Raw genomic sequence first — 25,002 nt, forward strand, 5'->3', positions numbered from 1 at the left:
TAAGCTGAGGCCTCTCCTACCCTCCCCCACTTCCCCTAAAAACTACAGCTTTGCTTTGGGAGACATGAGGGCCACACACAACTGCTGTGATGGCCTCCTGCTAACCTGCACAACCCCCTTGCTACAAGTAATCCAGGGATTCTTCAACATTTCTTCATTGATCAAAATCCATCTAGAAGGTTCAAAAACTAATAGTCTTATTTCCAGTAGCCCAGCTTCCTGGGCCAAATCCATCCGTAATTTTGTAAATTTGTGTATTTGGAGAGCTATAACATTCTACTGTTGGGATTGAGGAGGGTGGTACTTTACAAAGCACACGCTGCGAAGGGGAGCTCCCAGCACCAAGCCACCATCCTCAAAGCCCAGCCTCCCCAGTCCCCAGTACAGGGAAGGGACAGGGAGCTTCAGAGTTGTTCTGCAGACATACAGGTCTGTTGCTTCCTTAGACCCAGCATCCTGGACTTCTGAGACTCACCATCCATCTACAGATCAAAGATTCTGAGTATAATAAATGGCCACCTTCTCCCACATCACCCTCTGCCCCTTTTGTTATTCTCCTTGGGCAGGTCCCATGAGCTTGTGGGAAAGCTTACTTCAACTAACCTCAAGGCAGCACCCTGGCTGGGTGGACACATGCACATCACTTTAGGTGAGGGCGGTTTCTCTAGCACTGTAAGTCAATCTGTAAACCTCTTAGCAAAGGACACAAGGATTTTGGCATTCAAGACCTGGGCACAGAATACTGTTTGAGAGACACTTAAGGTCAGTAATACTATGGATATCTCATGTCTCCTTGGTCTGTGAGGGGAAGAGAAACAGAGCAGAAGAGCAGGTGGAGAGAGGAGGCACAGGCTGCCTCTACCAGAGCACAAGCACTCTCTTGCTAAAGTAACTTGTCCAATCTCAAGTGAGCACGTGGGTGGCAGAGCCTCACCCAAAGTCTCTCTCTGAGTGAAAGTATTTGGTATAAGCAGAAGTTCCTTCCCCACCTAGACTGGATGAGCATTTTTGAAGTGTTTTGTTTACAATGCCGGGAAACGCTACCAAATATCCACTCGTTTCTTTCAGGAAGGGAAGACACGCTTCTTCCTGTGTTTAGATGATGTGTGACCAGCCAGACCCACTTTGTAAGGCACTTGTCCCTGATCCCCACATTCACATGCAACACAGAAGAGAGCAGAGTGACCCTAACCACTCTCATACAGACTGTCCAGAAAAAAAAGGAAAAAAAGAAAAAAAAGAAAAAAATACTGCTTTATTGGATCCATTTCCTAACTACAAAGAGGGCAGACACAATACTTCAAACGCTTGCTTTCATATGACAGTCTACTAAGAATGGTTCATGCAACTCCATGATGCTAATAAACACAGGTACATACTAGATGCAGGCGGGAGGCAGCCTGCAGGCGGCCAGGAGCTATGTGTGTACAAGGCGGCGCACGTCGGCTCTTCACAGTCGTGTGAAGACGTTCAATATGGCTTTCAGACATTTGTTTCTTTCTGTGAGTTGGAGAAAGGTAAGACACCATTGTACAGACGATCATTTTAAAGATGCATCTTCCTGTGAGAGAGCTTTTCTTGTCATGACTCTGTCTGTGACTAACTTACAACTTCCACCCACAGGTGCAATTCAGGCATGTTCCATAAGGGGGCATTAACTCCTAAGGCACAATCATTAAACATGTTTTAATTAAACCGTGCTTTTTGGTTATAAGAAATAATAGGTCACTGCTAGTAACTGTAATAAGCAGCTAATTACACAAAGCCGACACCAGCCTATCTGTTACCAGTAACTAACCTGAAAACACACTATCCACAGACTGCATATAGAAACATTGTTTTTGGTAATTGTTTTCTTAGATGAAGCAGAGAGCTATAAGGCTTCTGTGAAATAATAATCTTATAATTGAACAAATATATTACACTCCTTTAGTAATGGTTATTTACAACCACTTTCAGACTTGGCCATTTGGCAGCCTGTGGGCATTTGAGCACAGCTCTACTGCAGTCTAGGGTGCTCAGTAACTACATGAGATAAGAAAACACCACCTGCCTGTTCAGGGGTCACAGACCCTGATGGAAGGTGCTGGGAAATCAGGTCTGGACTCTGAGATGCATTCTCAAGGTGGACACTCATTATTGCTAACATGGAAGCCCCCCTGGACATGGACTAGTCGTTGCCATCTCTGTTCTTGAATATCTATACATAAATATATGCCTGTATGTACATGCATGCAAACACAAGGTCCTGTCCTGTAGCAGGCAGGCTCTGTTCTGTCCAGGATCCTGTCTTGTGTTGTTCAACCTCTTTTCACTATGTTTGAAGCCAGATTAAGAACAAGAAAATCTCAGCATGCTATTATTAACAAACTTGTGGTTTTAGTCACACGGAGGAGGGAGCAGATAATGGAAGAGTCGAGGTGACAATTGGAAGACCTCTAAAATGCACTGGATAAGGCAGGCGAACCATGTAGACAGCCAGGAAGGTTAGAAATAAGTAGGAAGCCATAGCTTACCAGAATCCTATCAATTAATACAAAGGATAAAGGCTCCTAACAAAGTGTTTTTTCCTTTTTTTTTTTGTTTTTTTTTTTTTTTTTGTTTTTAAATAGCTTTGGCTCCTACAAATACTCTCATGGTAGAAAATTCAATGCTTGCTTCCACAATGCCCTGGTGTGGTGGTCGGGTGAAATAAGGCACTTCCTGTGTTTTAATCCAGTGGGCAGGAGGGTCAGCCTTGGGGTCAGTCTGCCTGCCACACAGGCCCTTCTTTCGTGGGCCAGCATCTGCCCCTGGCCTCACTGGCCAGCCCTTCTCTTTCCTTGAGATGACGTTTCTCTCAAGAGTTGCCATGGCCTCCTCTTCTACTCACTCCATCCTTGTTAGAGAGCTCCTTCTTCAGACACAAGCTCCTAGCATTCGGTAAGCTGGGGTTTCTGAGTGGTAGCAGATGTGGGTTCAGTTTATTTCATCCAAGTCTCGCTTGCTGAAGGCCAGTGGTCTGCACTGAGCCAACTCTGTACAGCTCTGCCAGCTCTGACGCGCTGATCTAGGAGTGGGGGTTCGTGCTGGAGAGGTCGTTGCGTATGATTTCATTTACTGCAAGAAAACGAGAGGAGAGGGTGTTAGGGAAATGGTCCCTCACTGCCAACCTCCAAGTTAATAGCAGGGGATGCCAACAACCACATTTCTAACGGGTTATATTCAGTCTGCGGCGCTGAGATGCCCCAGAATACCTTCTTCAGGGCAGGAGTCAACTCCAGGATATTCCCTAAGTTTATGAAACAACATGTTGACGCACCACAACACCCCCCCTGGTGTGCTCAGTGGCTGGGACAGAAGGTGGTGGGATCTACCATGGTCATGACCCTCCCTTTGTTCGGGATACTTCATTTGTTTTTCTGCACAGGGTCAAGTCACAGTGGCCCCCACAAGCCAGTGATGGCCACTGTCAGTGTGTGATTTTTGGCAGACGGACAGGAAATGAGAGAAGGTAGGGAAGGCCATTGCCAGCAAACAGCACAACATCCCTCCCTCTCCACCCTGCCTCTCTCTGCCCAACCACCTGATCCACAACGAGATAGGAAATGTCACTGGGTAGCTGTCACCAGGTCCCATTTTTCTAACAGAGTTTGAAGGCAGGGCACCCCCGCTGACGTCAGGGAACCACCCAGGCTTCCCTTCCCCATGGGCTGGAACACCCACCCCGCACCTAGATAAGCCCTACAGCTCCCTGATGGAGGCCCCGGCCTGTCTGAGGACACTTCCTGGAGCCATCAGGGGGCGTGTGCTCCATCACCCCTCCCTTCCCTAAACTGCCTTTCAACACCCCTTCCCCAGCAATAGTTTTAAGAATAACAATAATAAAATGCAATTGGGGGAACCAGGAATTGTGTCATGGGAACTGATAGCAGAAGGAAGCCTGGCGGCACACGGAGCTCAGGCTCGCCCAAAGGGGGGCTGCCTGGCAAGAGACTTACAAGCATGAGGTTCCCTACACCAGGGCCACTGCTGCTCCTGGACTCCCCTGCCTAGGGGAGTTCCTTAAGCTGTTGCCTCAAGAGTCGCACTTTCAAAGATGAACCATGGACTGCTTCCTGGCCAGCTTCATTGTGCAGATCCAGGATTGATCCTTGACCATAGGATCCAGCACACGATGGAGAGGGCTCAGTCTTTAGTGTGGAAAATACCAGAAGGCAGGCAGGCTCCCTCTGGCCCTGTGACTTCACAGCCACTAATGAGGAATAACAGGGCCCAGGTGCTCACAGGCTGGTCTGGGGCCAGCAATCAGGACTCAGCTTGTCCCTGGAGTGTGCCCTGGTAGCTCCTTAGCTACCAACATTTTCCATGATACTGGGGTGTGGGTGCGGGGCCCGCTGCACAGCCCTGAGAAGCAGTTGGGCAGCAGGGACCCCAGGAGGACCAAGGGCCGTCTGCTCTGTGCAAGCCACATGGCCCTCCTGAATCCCTTCCGAGTCCACAAGGCTTTTCTCAGGCTCTCTTGCCAACCTCTTCGGGCTGAGCTTTACGTTTGGCTCCCCAGCAGGGATTCCCTGGGACAAGAGGCATTTCATTCATCTTTGCCTTTCACTTGTGTAGAACTCCTGGAAGAGGTGCACCTGTCTACTTTATACTCTATTTCATCGGCGTCATGTCGAAGAACAGCTGACAAAGGAAGACCACAAATTTCCTTTCCTTTCTTTTCTTGTTTTTTTTTTTTTTTTTAAGGTGGAAAAAGACTTGCCTGAAATTAGGATTTCTCGGGGCCAAGTCAGAAGGGCTTAGACACTTGATGAAGCACAGAGCTGTGTGCAGAGGGTTTCTGTGCGGGGGTGGAGACAAGCCACGGCCCCCTCCACCGTGCCACACCCATCTTTGTTCCGGTGACAGACAGCTGTGCCTGACTGCCAGGGTGTCTCACACTGTCTCCAAGCCTTGAGTGCATTAGGGCTCTGGGTGCTCATTGCCCAGACTGGGTTCCCAGGCAAAGGCAGAGTTAAGACGAACGCTGCACCTGGGCCTCTGGATTGGTGACCCTCTCTGAGTGGCAGGTGGGCATGTGGGGTTGGGACAGATGCCTGCAGAGTATGAAACGCCAGGACTCGGAAGATGAGCCACCACTTAGAGGCAGAGGCAATTTCGTGGGTTCCAAATACATTTTTTTTTTTTTTTTTGGAGCTGAGGATCGAACCCAGGGCTTGTGCTTGCTAGGCAAGCTCTCTACCTCTGAGCTAAATCCCTGACCCCTCCAAATACATTTCAACAAGGCTCCGTACAAGAAGTGAGGCACCAAATGAATTATGCCAAGAGAACCAGCACTTCTTTGCTCAATTCAAATCATAGCATAGATTGAATAACAGACCGATCATTCCACTAGCGGTGCTTAGTAGTGAAAAGAAGTTTGAAGAACAGCAATGATGAGGGAAGGAGGCATAAAGAATCGTGTTGAGGAGAACAAGGGAGAAGCCCAGTGAGAAATGAGAGATCTAAGGAGCAATAACGAGGAGGAGAGCAAGGACAGTATGGGGGGATAATAATGAAGGATGGGAGGGCCTGCGGCCAAGGCTCAGTGAGTGACGGTATTTACTGTTCAATTGTCAGGACCTGAGTGCAGATCCCAAGCACTCACGTTAAAAAGCCAGGTGTGGCTACGCACCTGGAACCCCAGCACTGTGGGGTCCAGAGGCAGGAGGAGGATCACAAGGGCTTGCCGGCCTGGCTCCAGGTTCAATGACACCCCGTTTCAAGGAAGTGAGGTGGAGAGTGGTAGAATGGGGGACCCAAATCTTCCTCCAGCCTCCCTGTATGCCCGAGGCACGCACTCACACGTATGTGCACACACACACACACACACACACACACACACACACACACACACACAGAGAGAGAGAGAGAGGGAACTGAGGAGGAAAGCTGATAAAGAAGGGAAGTCCGAGAAATACTATGAGATAAAAAGATTTAAGAGAGAAGCCTGAGGCATCCTAACAATGGAAGGAGGGAAGTTGGAGGAGTAACTTCGTGGCCTAAGGTAGCGTGATGGTGGACCAGGAGCGGAATCCGAGCAGTAATAAAAATGGAGCCCAAAGAAGACCTGAAGAGCAACTGTGGACCATGGGAGTTTTGAGCAATAAGGGTGATGGCTTGGGTCAGAGACATCAAAAGCAGCTGAGAATCTTCTAGTTACTCATGGGCCTGACAAGACCACAAAAAAATTGCTTTAAAGGTAAAAGAGGAAGAAACATGAGATGCGGGCTTCCCCCTGCTGCCTCCTGGGGCACCTGAGCCTCAAAGGGAGAGCCCTACTGAGGGATGGGAAATTACTCAGTGGTCTTCAGCCACAGGGGTCCCCCACTGGAGGCAGCTTTCTCAGTCTTGTTTGGGGCTACCACCGAGAGCTCAGGAGAGCTCAAGGCCAGTCCCTGAGCACCTATTGTTGTACATGACTTCAGGTGGCTGACCAGCTTCCCTGCCCCAACACTCATGGGCTGGAAGTGTCCCATGTCCGGCTGTTGGTCAGGCTCACGATGTCCAGTGGATCATGAAGTTTCATGAGCACAAGCATCCCCCCATGTAAGAGCTTTCCCAAAGCTGCCCATGGCACTGAGTGGGGCAGGCAGCAGCTGATGGACAGCAAAGACGGGTGCCTGCTTTCTAGTGGAATTCCATACAACTGTCCATACTGCTGGGATGGAAGTAGTGCAGTGGTGATCGCCACCCACCCAGCTATTTATAAGACGGAAGAGTGCATTTCTCTAGGCATGTCTGTGATAGCCCCTGTGAAGTCACCTGTGCTTCCATTTTACAGGTGGACAAGGGGCACACCTGAGGGGGTGCAGTGGACAGATGGCTGGCCAACAACTTGGTCACCCCCTCCTCCATTCTTTTCCTGCTACCACTTTCTCTTCCATGAGGTCACCACTCTGGGTCCCTATCGGCCCACGTTTCCCTGGCTCTGCTGGTCCCTCTGGGGTGGCTTTCTCTCTGATACAGCTGTGGCAATGACACCCACGAGTTCCCACCGTGGCTTCTCTCCACCGATGATTTCCATCTTCTTATTCAGCTTTTCCACTGACAAGAAGGCCTCTCTTTATAGAGGTGTTTTGAACTGCAGGTGACATGTGACCCTCACGACTTGCCTGAAAGAGGAACCTCTGCTCACTTAGTCAGATGTCCCTTAACAGGATGTGGCAAACTGTTAGACCACAATTCAATTTAATAAGTAAGGAGGGTTTTTTCCCCTTATATTTGATTTTCTCTAAAATGCTCCTAAGGTGGAAACTATTGCTTTTTTTTTTTTCTCTAAAGTATGTATGTGGCACTTTGAATTGTTATAATAACCTGGGATGTGCCCACAGGCTGCGTGCGTCCCTATGAATCTCATCTACATACCCACACTCACACCCACTCCTGTGTGCATGCCTGGAATTGAGTGAAATAGAAAGTCAGCAATTTCTTTCTCAAGTATAAAAACTAAAGAGTTCAAAGTGTAGGCATAGACTTCAACCTGTGCTCACAGGACCTGGACATCTTAATGAGGGTCTTCCCAGCTCTGCACAGAGCCTCCTTGGCTAGTCACTTACAAGTTGTGCAAATCACTAGCAAGGCAGAAAGTCCTCCCCAAGTGAGGTAGAAAGTCCTCCCCAAGTGAGGCAGAAAGTCCTCCCCAAGTGAGATGGTCACACTTACAGCTGCTGTCTTCCTTCTTAGTGCCCTGCCAGAAAACTGGTGGGACAATCTCAGGTGCCCATGAGAGTCAGAGTTCACATCACTCTCTGGTCACTTGTGGATTTTGTGTCACTGCAGAGAAAATCGCCAAGCAACAAGGGTTCACGAGAGCATGCCTGTTACCACCTCTCTCTTGTCCTCGGAAGGACAAAGCTTTGAGGCAAAGTCACCTGACATTGTTGACTGAGGGTCTTAAGTCAAACTTTAACAATTATTAATTGCTTAATAATGAACAATTATCTTGTCTACCATTTACACACCCTCTGTGGGGTTTAGGCTTCAGTCTGGATTTTTGGGGGTGCTTGCAGCAATCATGGTAGGGAATAAGGCAGATATTGAAGTAACCAATTCTGCCAGGGAGAGACACCACAGAAGGCCGTGTGGGGATCGGTGGCTCTTGTTTTCCAGCTGCTGTGGTCTACGGAGCTGGGTCTGGGTCTGTGCATCTCACATGCAGCATGCAGAATCCCACCCAGTCCTCCGCATCTGCTGCCTGTGTTCCCACTGCAAAGTCCACAGGTTAGATGTGAATTTTGAAAACATGCTTCACTAGGAAACTCATCAACAGCCTAGATTGGTCACCCGGGGTCTGCAGAGAAGGTGACAGGGACAGAGGGATGCAGGCTTCTGGAATCCTGTGGCCAGTTCCTTCTTCTAAACGTGCTCCCATGCCGTCCCCGGTCTTCACCGCTTTAACTTGCAAAGCTTCCTCAGGGCACGGTTTCTGTCTCTGCGGGCAATGCTTGTATTTACTATTACTTTCTTTCCCTGCTGCCTGCGCCTGTTCAAATGAAACAAAGCAATGGGCACCAACGCATGCCGCCATCACCAGCTCATGACAAACACTGGGCTTCTGTGGGGCAGAAAAGCTGGCTTGGTTTGTTTGTTTCTGTCATTTCTCCCTCACTTACGTCTTTTTTAAAAGGTGGGCAGATTGAGGTAAACAGTCACAGAACCCCACAAAGGCCGGGCTGTCACTAGTTTCCTGGGACACTGAAAGAGCGAACAGCCCTAGGGTCAGTGTCTCTCCTGCAACGAGGCAGACAGCCAGTGAACAAACCCCTCAGAGATGCAGGTAGTCAAACTGGCCCTGGGGAAACCTGCTGGCACACTCTCCGAAGCTGCTGTCACACTGTTGCAGTGTGGTGGTGAGCTTAGGTCTGGTGGGCTATTCTTGGATATGAACAGCGGGGGATGAGACGAGGCCACCTTTAAGAGAAGGCTCCAACCTCACGTGATCATCATTTCTCTGCTTCTGGCCTCATTTTAAAGTTTGACCTCCTCCAATCCTGCCCCTCGAGGGCTCCACCCAGTCCACCTCACACAGCTTTACGACAGTCCTAGACAAGTTGACTGTGTCTGTGATGGGACACTCTGCTGAGTGGCAGTGATACATCTTTAAGCAGAAAGTAACTGTCCTGTGATCAGAGTGGAGGTACAAAAGAACCCCAGGAAGAAAGGAACACCTGAAACCCATCATATACCCTGATGCTGTTTGTAGTAAGCACAATCCTTATCACGTATTTCCCGAGAGTATCTGCAGGCTAGAGGGGACATCACTCAGACTTGTGGGTAACCTTCTGTGTGGAGGATCCAAGACTTTTCTTCAGAAAACCCACCTTGGGCCTGGGAAAGCTGTGGTGAGAGGGAGGTGTGGTGGGGAAGGGCAGCAGGCCCCAGGGTCTCCCATTATTTACGTCCTTCAGCCAGCTAATGGAAAAATAAATGGCCCTGGGTGAAAGTCTCAAATCAGGGGTGACGGCAGCCTGCTTCCACTGTGAGTACCTTACCTTGCCTCCCTAAGTCACCTAACATCCACCGAGTGCCCATCACATAGGGGGTGAACAGCTCGCGAGCCTCATCTGGTGTGGCTCCCAGGAGTCTCATGTCACTATGGGTCTTACCACCTAGTGGTCAGGCTGTGCTGGTCCTCAGGTGGTGAGGAAAGGCAGACAGGTGGGAAGCAGCCCGTGGGTGTGGTACTGTCACTCGGCAGCTCCCAGACAGTCACAGGAAGACTGGCTGTGACTCCCTTAGGGAATATAAGCCTTTCCCAGGTTTCTACAGGGCAAAGCAATGGCACCCACCCGACACTCATCCAAATCCTCGGGTCTGACGGTCACAATGGTGCTAGTGCTCCCTGGTGAACTTTCTAGTCACTGACTGTCAGAAGAAGGAGGAAAAGCCCCGGCGGTGCATTGGAAGTCACAAGGTCTGAATCGAATGCAAAGCAGAGTAGAACCGCACAGCTCAGCCAAACCCATGCAGAGGGCTCAAAATGGCTACCCAGCGGTAGCTGCAGCTTCACCTTGGGCTTGGGAACATTATCCTACAGATTCCCTGAAGGGTGCATGTGTACCTTGGTTATCAGAGCAAACATCTGCTCTGGGTTTTCAGGTCAGTGCTAGCATTGGCTTCGTAAGCTCTTGTCAGACGTAGCTGTGAGATCTGGGCAAAACGGGGAAAATGGCGGTTTGACACATCCGAGCCCCCTCTACCGGGCCCCCCACATGCCCACGTGGTCCATGTGTCCCTCTTTCTTGGTGGGACTATCTGAGGATGAGCAGTGACCCAACTATGTTAAGAGACCAGTTGAATACCACCATGCTGGGGAGGGGGGTCACCCTCAGCCCAGGGAATGAGGAACCGGGAGAGACAGGTAAAACTTGTTTTTGATGATATTCAGATGCGATTTTCGTTCTTAGACACTAGATTCAGACTTAAAGGATTAGAATTCTGGTTCATCAATTTCAGCCCACGTAAAATTACTTTCACATTCAAAACATTTACTAAGCATAGATAAGGGCCATATTTAAAAAAACAAAACAAAACACCAATGCTGTAGCATCTAAACCCTTTCCTCTGATTAACATAGATACTGTTCACTTAGTGGCACAGGCATCTTGCTCCTTCACCAGTGACATTGGCTCCAACAAAGAAAGCAGCTGTACTTCTAGCCTCAGGAACCCGTGACACAAACCCGGGACCCTAACCAAGGACCGCCTACAGGCGCGAAACAACCCTTCATTTCTGGAGAGATGACTCTCCTCAGAGCACTCTTCATCTTTTCCACAGAAGCAGGATGGGAAGCAAAGCCTGAACAATCCTTACAGAACCCCACACTGGACCATGTGAGGTCCCAGGGGTCCCCCACATGGGATGACACATACAAACAAGCACATGCCACAAAAGCAGTGGCTACTCGCTGACTCCATTTTCTCTGAGGGACAGAAAAATGCATGGTTCCCCCTCCCCCCAGACTTTAAGCCATTGAGAGTGTTTTTATTTTTAAGAAAAGCCAAAATAACTTTTTGGGGGAGTGAAACCAAACAGGAAGGGCATTCCTATGACTAAAAGATAATTGCAAAAAAAAAGTATTCGTTAACCTTCCCAGAAAATGCACCTTTAGCTAAAACCTTTAGCTAAAGTTAGACCTGGCATCTAAGAGGATAGTGATTTAGGTGGGCAGAATTAGAAATACCTAAAGTTGAAGGCAATTCTTAAATAACTGCTTCTGAGAAGTGCCTTGTATGTGCCGCCTTGAACTTTTACAATATAATGATTCTCGGAACAAGAGAAGCCTGTAATGATGGTGGTTGAAACTCTTAGTATACACGTTTCCGTTGCCTTGACTTTCATTTCCAGGGGGTATGATGCATGTATTTGCCACTCTGTGTTCTCGGTGAGTTGTAGGGTGCATAGCTCTTGATGTTTCTACATGCTGCGTGTACAGACTCGGGTTTTACATGAAGTACTGCCCTAGATAGGAGCTACAACACAAATGCCATCCGAATGAGAGGTTAGAGAGTAGAAGTGGGAGGAAGGGATGTTTTTACCACCGTCAGCATACTGGAGCCATCCAGGGTTGGCTCGGGTCTGGACTCCTAGAATTTTTAGACTTCTTGAGAAGGCAAGGCCCCCTACAGCAGTAGTTCTCAGCTCAGACGTCGAGACCCCTTCAGGGTTGCAGATCAGATATTTTCATCACGATTCATAAGAGTAGTAGAAATACAGTTATGAAGTAGGAACACAATGATTTTATGGTTGAGGGGGGCGGGTCACCACAACATGAGGAACTGTATTAAAGGGTCGAGGTATTAGGATGGAGATCTCCTTCACAAGTGCATCCTTTGATCAGCCATCATCCTGTGCCCAGCAGTCTGCTTGCCCACAACTGCCCACTGACAGTGGGCCCAGTGCCGTGTCTGTGATCCAGGCAGAGGACACAGGGTTTCAGTATATGTGTCATGACCACTTCAACTTGGAAAGTGCACGCTCTCAGCATGTCTGAATGTGGTCCACGCTTCTGGTTTCCTCAAAGATGCTTTGGGAAGCAGTGGAAACAGTGCGGCTTCTCAACTTCCATTAAAAAGTAAGCACTCATCTTACCTCAGCGGCCTGTGTCTATCTCAGCCTCCACTTATTTTTATCTTTTAATCATAATAAGCCACCGCCACGGGGCTTGCTATTTCTGGAAGGAGAGAGTGGGACAGCGGAGTGAGTGACAACAAGTCACAGTTTTAATAAAACATCACTCCCCCCTCCCCACCTGGAATGGGGCTAGTGCTGCTAGGCACTGCCTCTACGCAGGACTGTCAGCTGTGAAGACGGAACGATTTTCCTACCGTAGGTAGCCTGCTTCCCTATTTAGCCTGAAAACTCCCGAGCACGCAGACAGCCGTGTGGAAACTCCAGCAGGGTTGGCCACGTGGCGGGAGATTCCACAGGCCTGGCCATCCAGTTGATGCAGGCTGGAGAATGTTTCCATATCATCTGCTCTGCTCTTTTATCTGTGCCAAACTCCATTCAGCAATTACTCACCAGGACCATTAAACCACCAACAAGTATTTTTCCCCCCCAGGGCTTCCCTTGTGTTGTTAAAAAACGTAAAACATATCTCCCCAAATTTTGAAATTACCATTCAACAGAATTAATGGAATTGAGAAACGAAAACAAAAAATTTAAGTGAAAATAAAAGCAGTGGACCTGAAGGAGAGCGACCAGTATGACTTTCCACTTGGTCTTTCTCACACTGTTCTGGCTGGTTCAGTGTGGGACAGGGGTCTCGGGGACAGAGACAATGGCAGCCCCTCCTTCCTTTGCAACACAGAGGAAGAAATGGAGGGACTCACATGCGGCTGTTTGACATATGACATGTGAGAAAGTCAAGGGACCACATCAAGACGCAGATGCCACCCTCCAGGAGCCTGGTTTCCACCTGGAGTGTGGGGAGACCCCAGCTGAATGTCCCCAGCAGGTGTGAGTCACCAGGTGCTGCTCGTTCAGCAAAACAGACAGGTCAAAGCTGCCTGACTCCTATGCTTATGGGACGGGGGACCTGCTTGATTTGACCTTGAACCAGAACCTCACATTACCTAGGAGGCATTCAGTAAGTCTGTCAGGTATGACCATTGCATTTCGTGTAAGGAAACAGCCACTGATAAAAAGGTACAGAGAGAAAGAGGTCAGGATTTGATGTTTGAACAGCCCAGGCACCTTGGCGTTTGGCGGGGCAGATGAAGTAGGTGTGAATGTGAGGGAACCTTCACTGCTTATCATATGCTTGTTGAGGACACTCACATTTGAAGACCAGCACCTCTTCGAGGAGGCACTGGAGCACTAGGAAGATGTCAGTAGTGTGGTTGTAAAGCAAGCATGAGGACTCAAGTTCAAATCCCCAGAACCCACAGAAAAAGCCACGTGCTGGGGTATGCTCTTGTAACCCCAGAGCTGAGGATGTGGAGTTAGAGACAGGGTGCCTGGGGTTCACTGGCCAGCCAGATTAGCCTACTTAGAAAGTCCTAGGCCAGTGAGAGACTCTGTCTCAAGAACAAAGTGCTCCTGAGAAATGACACCTCAGATTGACTTCACACACACACACACACACACACACACACACACACACACACACCAGAGAGGAAGACTCAGTGATTGGCCAGGCTCTAAATCAGCACACACCTACCTCTCAATCTACCTTCTGATGTCACTGACCCCTGTCCCCAGGAGCAGTGAAGGCCACATGGGCACCATGCCCACAACCTTCTAGGACCTGGCACCACCTTGACATCCCCAGCCTTCATGAGCCACAGGTCCCCCACTCCTTCTGCAGCCCAGTTGGTCATAGTGAGCACAGCCTGAGGCTGGGGGACTAGGACTCCGTGCTCCTTTCCATCCATTCTATGAGCCTGGGGGAATCAGAACATTCATGGGTTCTGTCTGAGACATGTCACAGCAGTGTCCACAGAGGGGACCAGGAGATTCTGAGGCCGAGGCTTCTCCAATGGCTCAGTAGGATGTCCTACACACATTTCTCCCCTGCTGCTCTGCTGAAAACCAAGTGTACATCCCTCAGGACATCATATTGTCTTCATCTTCAAAATGTCCCAAATATTGTCCAGATTCCAAGAAGCAATTATGAATTTGTTTTATTTTTTCTTTATTTTTATTTTATGTGTATGAGTGTTTTACCTGCATGTGTGTCTCTGTACCACGTGCATGCAGCGCCTACAGAAGCCAGAAGAAGGTCCTCTGGGACTGGTGTCACATACAGATGTGAGCGGCCATGTAGGTTTTGGGGATCCAGAGGAGCAGCTAATGCTCTTAACCACTGAGCCATCTTTCTGGCCCCATGAATTTGTTTCTTAAAAACTGAAATCATAATGCTAAAAGTGATATTATGGCTGAGGTTTTGGGATACTTAATGCTCCTCAGGGATTCAGTAGCAGATGGTATTAGGGAAGGAGAGATGTTGTAAATGGAAATGCAGAGAGAGGGGCTGAAGAGGCTTTATACTCCCCCAGGGGTCTGAATCCTGTTACAGAGGCCAAGCTGAGCAGAATGTTGCTCCTGACCCTCCTGTCCCACAGTTTTAGAGCCAGGCACACATACTGACTGTAGGTGGTCCCAAACCCTGGGGCCACCTAAGGTAGCCACTTGAGTTCACCTGCTGAGCACAGGTCACCTCCGCAGCAGCTGGGCCTGATTGCTCTGAGTCTGTGGGAGTTGACATGGCTTGCCTGGGCTTTCCTCAGACACTGAAAAGGGAATTCAAATGACACTCATGTAGTTCTCATCTTTGGTAAACGATATGACTTTTACAGGCCTGTTTTTTGGCTATTACTGCTGTAACTCATGCCTCTTAGGCAAAAGCCCTGCGAAGCCATGCAGCCAAGAGGCACAGGATGGGTGGGTTCATCTCAGAGAGTCTGCAGTAAGGGCCCTGAGTTCATAGGAGGCTGCTATTTAGTTGGACTTGGTTGCCATCTGATTCCACTTTTACAGGGATAGAGAATGTGACCCTCTTTCTCATGTCTTCTCAGTGCCAGGACTACAGGCATGCACCACTCAACTGTCCATTTGTTTTCATAAAGTAACCGGAGAAGGAGTCTCATTATTCTTATTATGTAGCACTATGTGGAACTAGCTATGCAGACCAGGCTAGCCTTGAACTCACAGAGACCTATCTGCTTCTGCCTTCCAAGTGCTGGGATTAAAGTTGTGCACCACTCTCTCCAGCCTGTGACTCTATCATATTGCCATACATTTTGCTGCCAGGGTCTTGGGTTCAATCTCAGCCAAAGTCCAGATGGCTGTGGTGGTACCTTGGCTTTGCCTTCTTGTCTTTCCACTCATCCTGAGTGGCATCATCCTTTGCTCTCTCCATCACTGAAGTCTACATCCTCTTAACGCTAAGCTGTGGCTGGTCAGTCTCTAGATGTAGAAGTTCCTGCCTGAGAGGACTTGCCATACCAAGAGGCCTGCCAGCTCCAGGCGACCTGTCTTTCTGTTTCACCACTGGTTATAGGGGAGATGGTTCCTCTTCTCTGGCTGTGACTCTCAGCCTGCCTCCTCTCCTTCACACTGACTAGTGAGTCTGCTGACCCCTTTGCAGGCTCCAGGGATATACCGAGCCAGCTCTTGTCCCTGAGATCAGTTAGGATACACTGCATCGCCAGGGGATACCTTCTCCATCAACTCCTACCAAGGCTATTAACTCCTGAGTCACAGTCAGGCATGTCAGAATAGAACTCTGAGCTCCCACAGCCCTGGCCAACTCTGCAGGCTGCCCTCTGCCTCCTGAATGCAGGACACTTTTCTCCATGTGGAACTTGTAATCTTCCATCCAGGACACTCATGACCACACTTCCTTATGTCCGCTACCTTCCTGACCATCTACAAAGGGCTACTTAACCTATCCCCTGTGTTCTCATAGCTCCTGTGATAGGAGACCTCAGGGATCTTGTGTGACCCCTCCCCATCCAACTGAAGCCACTTTGAGAGTGAGTCTGACCTGCCATCAGCTTCTGGCAAAGTGACCAGTCACAGACCTTGTTTCACTGTTCTGAGATCTGCACAGGAAACAGAGATTCCTAACGTGAAAATTAAGGAGAGGGAAGAAGGAGTCAGAAACAGGCAAATGAGACCCTGTGATTTTGAGCATATATTGACCCTGGAGTGAAAAAAAAAACAACCCAAGATTGAATTTTTGTATTGATTATCCAATTATTAATCTTTATGGAGGCTATTCCAACACTGCACATAATGAGCAATTCATCAAAGTATATTAGATGCCATGGAAGTTGCATTCAGTATAAAGGGCCATTAAGTTCTTTGTAATTGCACATTACTGGAGCTTTCCTCAGACCTAAATCAAATCAACAGGACTGGTGTGCACCTGCTCTAATTGACTTTGTGTACTAACATATGCCACTAGCGTGAGGCCCGACTCCAGGCCTCACTGAAGGACCCCCACGGGTCTCAAGGACCACCTCCACCCCCTGCCTGGAGCATGGTCTTCAGGGACCTAGGTGGGAGTGTCTAACACCTTAGCAGCCTGGCTGGGAGAGGGGCCGGTCCTCAGAGCTCCACCTTCATTACAAGCCCCACTCCCATAGCCACAGAGAGTTGGGGGTCTTCTGGGAAGCCTACCCACTCATCTAGCATGCCTGTTTTGTTGTGATCTCAGATCCTTCACATCCAAAGCAGGAGCCTGGATCTAATCCTAACTCATGGGGACAGTGAGCACTGTCCTCCCTGTCACCCACTGTTACAATTTCGGATGCTGAACTTCTCCTTGTGTAAGATATTCTCACCACATCCACCCAGCTCTCTGAGCAGTCAGAGATCAAGATAGTTTCATAGACCTGCAATGGTGGTAACAAAGAGGCTTAAGAATATTGTGTGTGTGCACGTGCACACACACACACACACACACACACACACACACACACACACACACACCAACCTGCAGACACACACATATGTGGAGGCCAGACAACAGTCTCAGTTGTCATTCCTGAATGCCATCAACTTATTTTGAGACAGAGACATGACAGGAAAAACTAGGCTGGCTGGCTATGAGCTCCGGGCATCCGTCTCTCTGTTTACCTCCTTAGAGCTGGAATTACAAGGATCTCTGTGAGCCTCTGTGTCATGTGGGCACTGGGGAATGGACTCAGATCCTTTTGGTAAGCACTTGAATGGCTGATCTAGCTCCCAAGACTGGATTCTGGATTTGTAACTGATATGTAATAACTACACCTGTCTGTGGGACACTCTGCACCAGGGCTGGAGTGTGGGCAACGACACTGCAGGGGTAAAGGTAGGCGACACTGCAGGGGTGAAGAAGTGTGGGACACTCTGCAGGGGTGAAGTGTGGAACACTCTGCACCAGGGCTGGAGTGTGGGTGACACTGGAAGGGTGAAGTGTGGGCGACCCTGCAGGGGTGAAGTGTGAAACACTCTGCAGGGGTGAAGTGTGGAACACTCTGCAGGGGTGAAGTGTGGGCGACACTGCAGGGGTGAAGCCAGGGTTGCAGCAGATCATCCTACTTGCTTTCTTCCTTGAGGCTTGGAACTAGAGATGAGTAAGGCTTCCCAGACAGAGCATCTGAGCGTTACACTGGTGCCGTTGCTGCTCTGCGATCTGTGCCTTGTCTGCATTTGTGGAATTTCTCCTGAAGGGCTGCCGACAGTGACCAGGAGTTTTAGCATTAATTCCTCCTCTGCTCCCTTAAATTTGATACCTGAGGAACCTCAAACACATCTTCAAAATAAAGATCGACATGTAGACAACAAATGATTAGTTCCTGGGATACCAGGACTCAGTCTGAGGCCCAGAGGCATTCTGAGAGGGTTTGAGAATGCGTCCTGCTGACCTAGGCAGCACAGGAGCTTCCCCAGACCACACACTGTGTGTGCCTGGCTTCCTTGACTGAGATGCCAATGAGAGAGAGGGAGTCTGGGTGAAGACACAGGGGAGGCGGAGACCCTGGCGGGGAGACCAGGGAGACAGGGGTCTCTGAGTGAGGAGACTGGGGAGAGAGGAACCCCCAGGTAAGGAGATGGCAGAGACAGGGATAGTGAGGAGACAGGGGGAATGGGAAACTCCCCAGGTAAAGAGACAGACTCCAGGAAAGGAGTTGGGGCCTATGGAGCACATTGCCGAGCTCAGGGGCTCCCTGCAGTCTCCTTTTCTCTTTCCTCACAAACAGTAGACGCCATGTCAAGGTCTGTTCACACACAGAAGCACAGTTAGAGGTTCTGTCAGAAAACTCTGAGTGAATCAAGTTCTGGTCACCAGGCTGCTTAAGGAGAAACCCACGTCTGCACAGGTCCTACAGGGAGCAAAGTCCAGAGCCTGCTAGCTTCCAGATGGGTACACAGGGCATTTGCTGGGCCAGGAGCCCACCTGGGACCCAGGGCCAGCTCCTTGTCTGATTGGTCAGTTCTCAGATTGCCCAGCTGCTAGATTTGGGAGAGGTGGCAACCTGGGCCCAGTGGTAAGCAGAGCCGAGTGCACGGATGGTGCCTCAGGAGCATTGGCACATCATGAACTGAAGGTCATGAACCCCATTTCCAGTTTGGCCTTGAAAGCAGAGAAACAGGAAGCAGGAGGAGGGGACAGGAAGTGGCTTGCTGGGGAAGGGACCACAAGGGTCTCATGGGGAAGGCCAGCACCCCTGGCTTGGAACTCAGGTAAGAACCACCCCCGCCCAGCCACACCTCCTAAGAGATGTTCTTTAAATTAACAGATTGCCTGCCCTCCATCCACATGCTGTGGTGCGGCACTTTAGTTCTACATGGCCACAACAGGAAACAGCGTGAAGGATGGAAAACTGGCCCTCAATCCTGGGGAAAGCTATTTCCATTCAGCCAGAGAAAGATACTTAAAAAAAGAAAAATCAAACATCACAGTTAATATGCTGATGGCAGACATGGTACAAGTGAGAGATAAAGAAAGAGAGAAATGGGAAATGAGACGGGGGAAGAAAGGGTGAGATTTGGAGGCAAGGAGAATACAAAGAGAGACAGACACAGAGAGACAGAGAGCGAGTCAGAGAGAGAGAGATAAAGAGAGGGAGACAGAGAGAGACACATACACACACACACACACACAGGAGAGACAGAGAGACACATACACACACAGGAGAGACAGACAGACAGACAGACAGACAGACAGACAGACACACACACACACACACACACACACTCACACACACACACACACACACACGAGAGACAGAGAGACAGAAGGAAATGAGAGGCTGCCTCACCCATTCACCAGGTTGGGACAAGCAGGGCAGGCAGGCTGCCTTTAGCTTCTCTGAACCCAGCAGGACCCCCTAGTTAGCATACAGGATTTGACACACATCTGATCTCCTTTCTTCAGGGAAAACACACCGAAGAAGATTCGTGTGTCTTTCCCAGTCTTCACTCCACCCAACCCCCACCCATCCTGCACCCCTGACTCCAGACTCTGTGGATCAGGCCAGAGCAAATACCCAGGTGCCTGAGACTGGCTTTCTCCCCAGACCTCACCAGCGCCTGCCACCTCACCCCGGCCCTTCCTCCACCTTTTTTTCTCTCCAGCCATCTGCCAAGAGGAAATCACTTCCCCAGGCCCGCCCGGAGTCTGGGGAACCCGGGAAACAATCTGAAATCCACAAAAATAATTGAAGTTCCCTTTTACTGAGCCATTCAGCTTCGTTCTGAGTTTTATTACAATGTCAACAAGAGTTTAATTTGTTTTAAAGTTTAGGTTCTTAAACTGGAGTGATATACGGTAGTTTGCAGCTTTCTGGTAACAGCTACTGTGGAAAAAAAAGGAAAGAGCATATGCAGGCGATTCTAAGTTGGATGCTGTGAAAACAGGGAGCGTAGCCAAGGGCAGCAAACAGCGTGCAGAGCCACCACAACACAGAGTTCCTCAGATCTGTGCCCACGACATACCTATGTGTGCACGAACTCATACACACACACACCCACCCCTCCCCCCAACCTCCATTCTTCTGGAGGCACAGCCCAGTGAATACTGCGCCCAGTCAGCCTGTCATCAAGGCGGCCTCTGTGTCTGGGTGAAGGGCTCCTCCCAGCTTGAACTCTGTCTGCAGTGACCTGCTGCAGAGACCCTGCTACTGAGCCTCTGCCATGGATTTTCCAGTCCTTGCTGGGTGAACTTCCAACCTGGTAAAGTCATTTGTGGAGACATGTGAGACTGAACTGTAGACCCATCCACTTTATGGGCAGAAACAGAGAAGGGGGTTATTAACAAACCAGTGGAGTTTAAAAGCAGGAGTCCTGGGTTGGAGACGGGAGTGGGGGCATGGGGGTACAGCAGATCACCCTGTCTTGAGTGTCACTTGTGAATGCAGCCTTGGCTCTTTGAAGCATAGCCCCGGTGACCCACACAACTATCAGATGACACAATAGCCATCAGGCTGGGACCCACTCCCACTTCCCTGAATCAGCCTGCTCTGGGAGGGTCCCGAGCCTGGTCCTCTGTGTTTTCCAGACCCCAACCTCCTGCCATATCTGAAGCAACAGCTGGAAGACCTGATAGGGATAGGCTGAGACTGAGGAGACCACCTCGCAGTGTGAGAACAGGGCTGATAAGGCTACGCTTCCCAGGGAGCGACTGGGACGGTCCCTGTACTGTCTGTGGCTTGAGAACAAAGCCTCTTGGCGGATAGATAACCTCTGGTGGGCCTGGATGCCTGGCCTATTGTCCTGTGTATCGGACTTGTTAGACCTGGGGGCTGGTGAGGCAGATACCCCTAAGTGTTGGTGGCTACTTCATAATCTAGGAGGAAGGAAGAACCCAGTTTCAAAACTAAAACTGAAAAAAAAGAGAGAAGCCTAAAACTGAACACAATAAAGGAATTTTCTAAATTCCATACAGCCAACCAAAATGACATCAGAGACACCAGATGTGTCAGAAAGCTCAGTCAGCCCATGCCAAGAGACCTGGACTGAGGTGTCCACCACCCTCTGCCTATCTTCTCAAAGTGATCCTTTAGTCAGAGATGAGGACCCATGGGCTTACGTCCTACAAGAATGTCTGCCATCAAAGTTGGTCCACATTGTAGGAGGATTTCTTCTAACACACTGAAGAACAGTGCAGAGAGACTGCATGAACACCATCTACTTGCCATTGTTCCTCTGGCCTCAAGGACTCTGAACAGCTGACAGAGCTCACAAAACTGCACTTGAGTTTGGCTCTCATCAAGGGAGTGAGATGAGCCCATCAGGGTGTCCGTCACTCCCCTCTACCTACTGGAAGACCCAGATGAGACACAGCAGTCCAGCTCTGAGCAGGACCACAAGGAAGGTGCTCCATGCCACTCTATACAAGGCCACAGAGAAGCTCTCTATAGGTCACATAGAGAGTTCACTTACAAAGTTGGAAGGTTGTACTCTGCAACCTTGGTCCCGTCAGACTTGTGAAAGAGTATTTTACATACAGTGTAATGCTCTTGCTTCAGAGGTATCATCCAGTGATATTTCAGTAAACTGACAAATTTATTTTTGTTTATTTAAATTCTTCTTTTTTTTTTAGATAGGGTCTTGCTGTGTAGGCAAGGCTGGCCTTGAACTCACAACAATCCCTTGCCTTAGCCTTCTAGATTATAAGCATGGGCCACCACATCCAGCTTGAAGTTATGTGATCCTAATGAGTGTTCCAGAACATCCCTGGAAGCTTCCTTATCCTCACTTATGGTGGATCTCTGCCCCATCCTTCCAAAGACAGTTGACATTGAGGACCAGCCCATTTGTCTATCTTTCTTTACTCAGCTCCAGGCTTGCAAGTCCAACTGAGCCCAACATGACCCCATGTCTGTTTCTTGAATCTATGGGAGTGCCACACTTCTGACGATTCACCAGTTGCTGAATGCTGCAGGTGTTTCCAGAGTTTGCCTGTTCTAAAGAATGCCAAAGAACACTTGTGCCGTCTAGGAGTCAACAGATGGGTAGAATGGTAAACTCACTTTAGCTTTTAAGAAGTTGCCAAAGTCTCTATTCTACCTTGCTCCTGTCCGTGATAAGTCAGGACTCTGCTTCCCCAACATCTTCTACAAAGTTTGCTATTTCAGTCATACTAATGAAATCTTGCTATGATTTTCAACTCTCATTCCCTAATGACTAAGGACATGTAATCATGTATTACTCAATGGCATGGGGAGATAATCTGGAAAACATGTCCTTAGGTAGTTTCATCATTGTGAGGACATTACAGAATGCACCTATACAGACTACAGGAGTCATAGTGTTGTGTCCCCAAGTGACATAACCTTGTGGATCATTTTTTTAATATGTGGCCAATACTGACAAACATATCATCTTCATCAAAGCATCTTAAGATGACTACACGTCTCTGGAGAAATGGCTTCCCAACCTCTGGCAGTTTGGACTGCACTGTAAGCATTCCTTGTATATGCTGGGCAGTGTCTTTGCCCAGATAGCTGTGTGATACTGGGCAGCCACTGCTCATCTTTTCTCTTTCTCAGTGGTGTTTTTTGAAACACAACAATGCTGAATTTTGATGAAGTTCAATTGGTCAGGTTTTTATTTTACGATCTGTATTTTTAATGTTAAGAAGCCTTTGCTTAACCCAATGGCAGTCTTTTTCTCACATTCCTAAGAAGTTTTAAGTCTACAATCAACTGAAGTGGTTTTTTTTTTTTTTTTTTTTTTTTTTGTGCGTGTGTGTGTGTGCGTGTGTGTGTGTGTGTGTGTGTGTGTGCTTGTGCGGGCATGCATGTGTGGTAATGTATTTTCTTTGTTTGTATTTGGATATGCAACTGATACAGTAGCATTTGTTTAAAGGGTTAGTCTTTATTCCCATCAAATGGTTTGATATCCTTGTCAAAAACCAGTTTACTATAAATCTAAAGATATATTTTTGGATGCCATTCCACTGGTGTATGTGTCTTATGCCTGAGCCACACTGTCTCAAGAACTATAGCAATTCTTTTGTGTATGGGGTTTATTTTTGTGTGAGAGTGTATGTTTGGTGTATGTGCATGTGTAAGTATAAGTGTCTGTGCACATGTATGGAGGCCAAAGGAGGTGTTCTACTTCGTCACTCATGGCCTTATTCTCTCACTGAATCTGGAGGTAGGATGATTGTCAACAAGTGCCAGCAAGCTTCCTCTTTTCACCCTTTACTCCTAATGCCAGGGTTACAGACACGTGTGACCTTGTCTAGCCCTTTATGTGGGTGTGGGGGGATTTGAACTCACGTCTTCGGTATTCTTACTCATGGAGCCATTTCCCCAACCTCTGTAGCTTACAGCAAGTTCTGAAATCTACAAATGTGATGTCTCTTGCTTTGGTCTCTGGTTTCAAAATTGTTTGGGCTATTCTGACTATTGGAAATTCTCTCTATATTTTCAGACTTCGTCGCTTTCAAGGGGCAACCCTGCTGTGGTCTGGTAAAGGCTGTGTTGATTCTGTAGATCAGCTTGGAGAAGGCTGATACACCGTCACTTACCATCTCTTGATGGACATGTAGCCCCTGTCTATTCAGAGCTGAAGTTCCCCTCATCTGTGCTGGGGACTGTGTATCACTCACTGCTTTAGTCAGCGTGCTCTGAAATGTCTTATTCCTCTTGACAATATTATAAGTGGGACTCTACTGGTTTTGTTTAAAATTATTTATTACATGCAGATATAGAAGTGCTCTGTATTCTAATTTCATGTCTGATTACGAATAAATTTGAATATTGGGTTTGTTTTCTTCCAGAGGCAGATTTCTTAGGATTTTCTACATTGGGGGTCATGTATCTACAAAGGAAGACATTTTACTTATTTTTCTCTAATTTTTTCTTTTTCTTGTCTGATTGCACAGGCCTGTTCAAAACAATGCCGAATGGTATGTGAAAGTGGACTCCTTACCTCTTTCTTTGTGTTAGAATGGGGTTCCACCTTTCTCAGTTAGTGTGATGTTCACTGTGGGCTGGCAATCTTCATCAGGTGAGGGCTTGGATTGTATGGGATGGGATATTCCATCTGTTGAGATGACTGGGCGACATTTGGCTTTTATTCTACCCAGGTGGGAGTCTACATTGCTTTTCAGGTACAAAACCAGCATCACACTACTGGGGTGAATTTCACTTGGTGACAGTGTGCCATCTTTTATTTAAGTTTGTCAACCAGGCCCAGTTTGCTATGGGTTTTTGCTTATGTATTGACATCCTGTATTTGTTTCTGGGTCATTTGTGATGTTTTCCTCTGGTTTTCATATAACATTCTAATCAAGAATCAGCAGGATGGTGCTCCCTCTCTGTTTTCTGGAAGCTTGTGAAGCCCTGGTATTATTTTGCTCCTTGTAACTTTTGGTAGAATTTACCAATGAAGCTGTCTGGGCCTGAGCTTTTCTTTATGGTAATATTTATAAATTATTAATTTGTTTTCTCTGCTTGCTATAGATTTATTCATATCATTCTGTTTCTTTTTGAGCCAGTTTAGGTAATTTGTGTCTAAGAACTTTTCCACTTTGTCGAGCTTGTCCAGTTTGCTGGTGCCATGTTGTTTATGGCATTTCTTTATAATTCTGTTAGCAACTAAGGAGCCAGTGGGAATTTCATCTTTCATTTCCAACTTTTCTTTATCAAACTCAAGATTTATCAATGTTTATATTCTCAGAGAGTAATCTTTTGGTTCTTCAAAATCAATATTTATAAACACCAAGGTTTGCTTTACATCCTGGGAAGAATTCTGTTCTGGAACCTCCTCCATGCATGTTTCTCTAGAAGGTTCTATGTGCACTTCTCAGGTCAGGCTTATTTTATTTCCTTGCTGATTTTCTCTGTGGTTATTTTGTTCTACTGCAACATCTAGCAATTTGGGGGTCTACATCTTCTTTCAGTTCCATAATTTTTGTTTTATTTACTATGGGGCAATATTGTATGTAGCAATTTATAATTGCAATTATAAAATGTTCAAAGGAACATTATTACCATCACTGTATTGTTACAGTAACGCTCATTTTTTCTT

At 48.0% G+C, this 25,002-nt stretch overlaps 1 protein-coding gene across 3 annotated transcripts in view; it reads right to left on the reverse strand.

Annotated features, from left to right (window-relative positions):
* Positions 1-2,589: 2,589 nt before the first annotated feature.
* Nfatc1 (nuclear factor of activated T cells 1) overlaps positions 2,590-25,002 on the reverse strand; it is a 107,673-nt gene continuing 85,260 nt past the window's right edge. For 2 of the 3 annotated variants that reach the window (XM_036205176.1, XM_036205177.1), the window contains exon 10: positions 2,590-3,099. In XM_036205176.1, coding sequence (XP_036061069.1) covers positions 3,050-3,099 — 50 coding nt within the window. In that variant the 3' untranslated portion in view covers positions 2,590-3,049. The remainder of the gene's footprint in view (positions 3,100-25,002) is intronic. The other variant, XM_036205178.1, reaches the window with a different exon arrangement.

This window comes from Onychomys torridus, chromosome 13 (assembly GCF_903995425.1).
Source record: "Onychomys torridus chromosome 13, mOncTor1.1, whole genome shotgun sequence".
In the NCBI taxonomy this organism is placed as follows: Eukaryota; Metazoa; Chordata; class Mammalia; order Rodentia; family Cricetidae; genus Onychomys; species Onychomys torridus.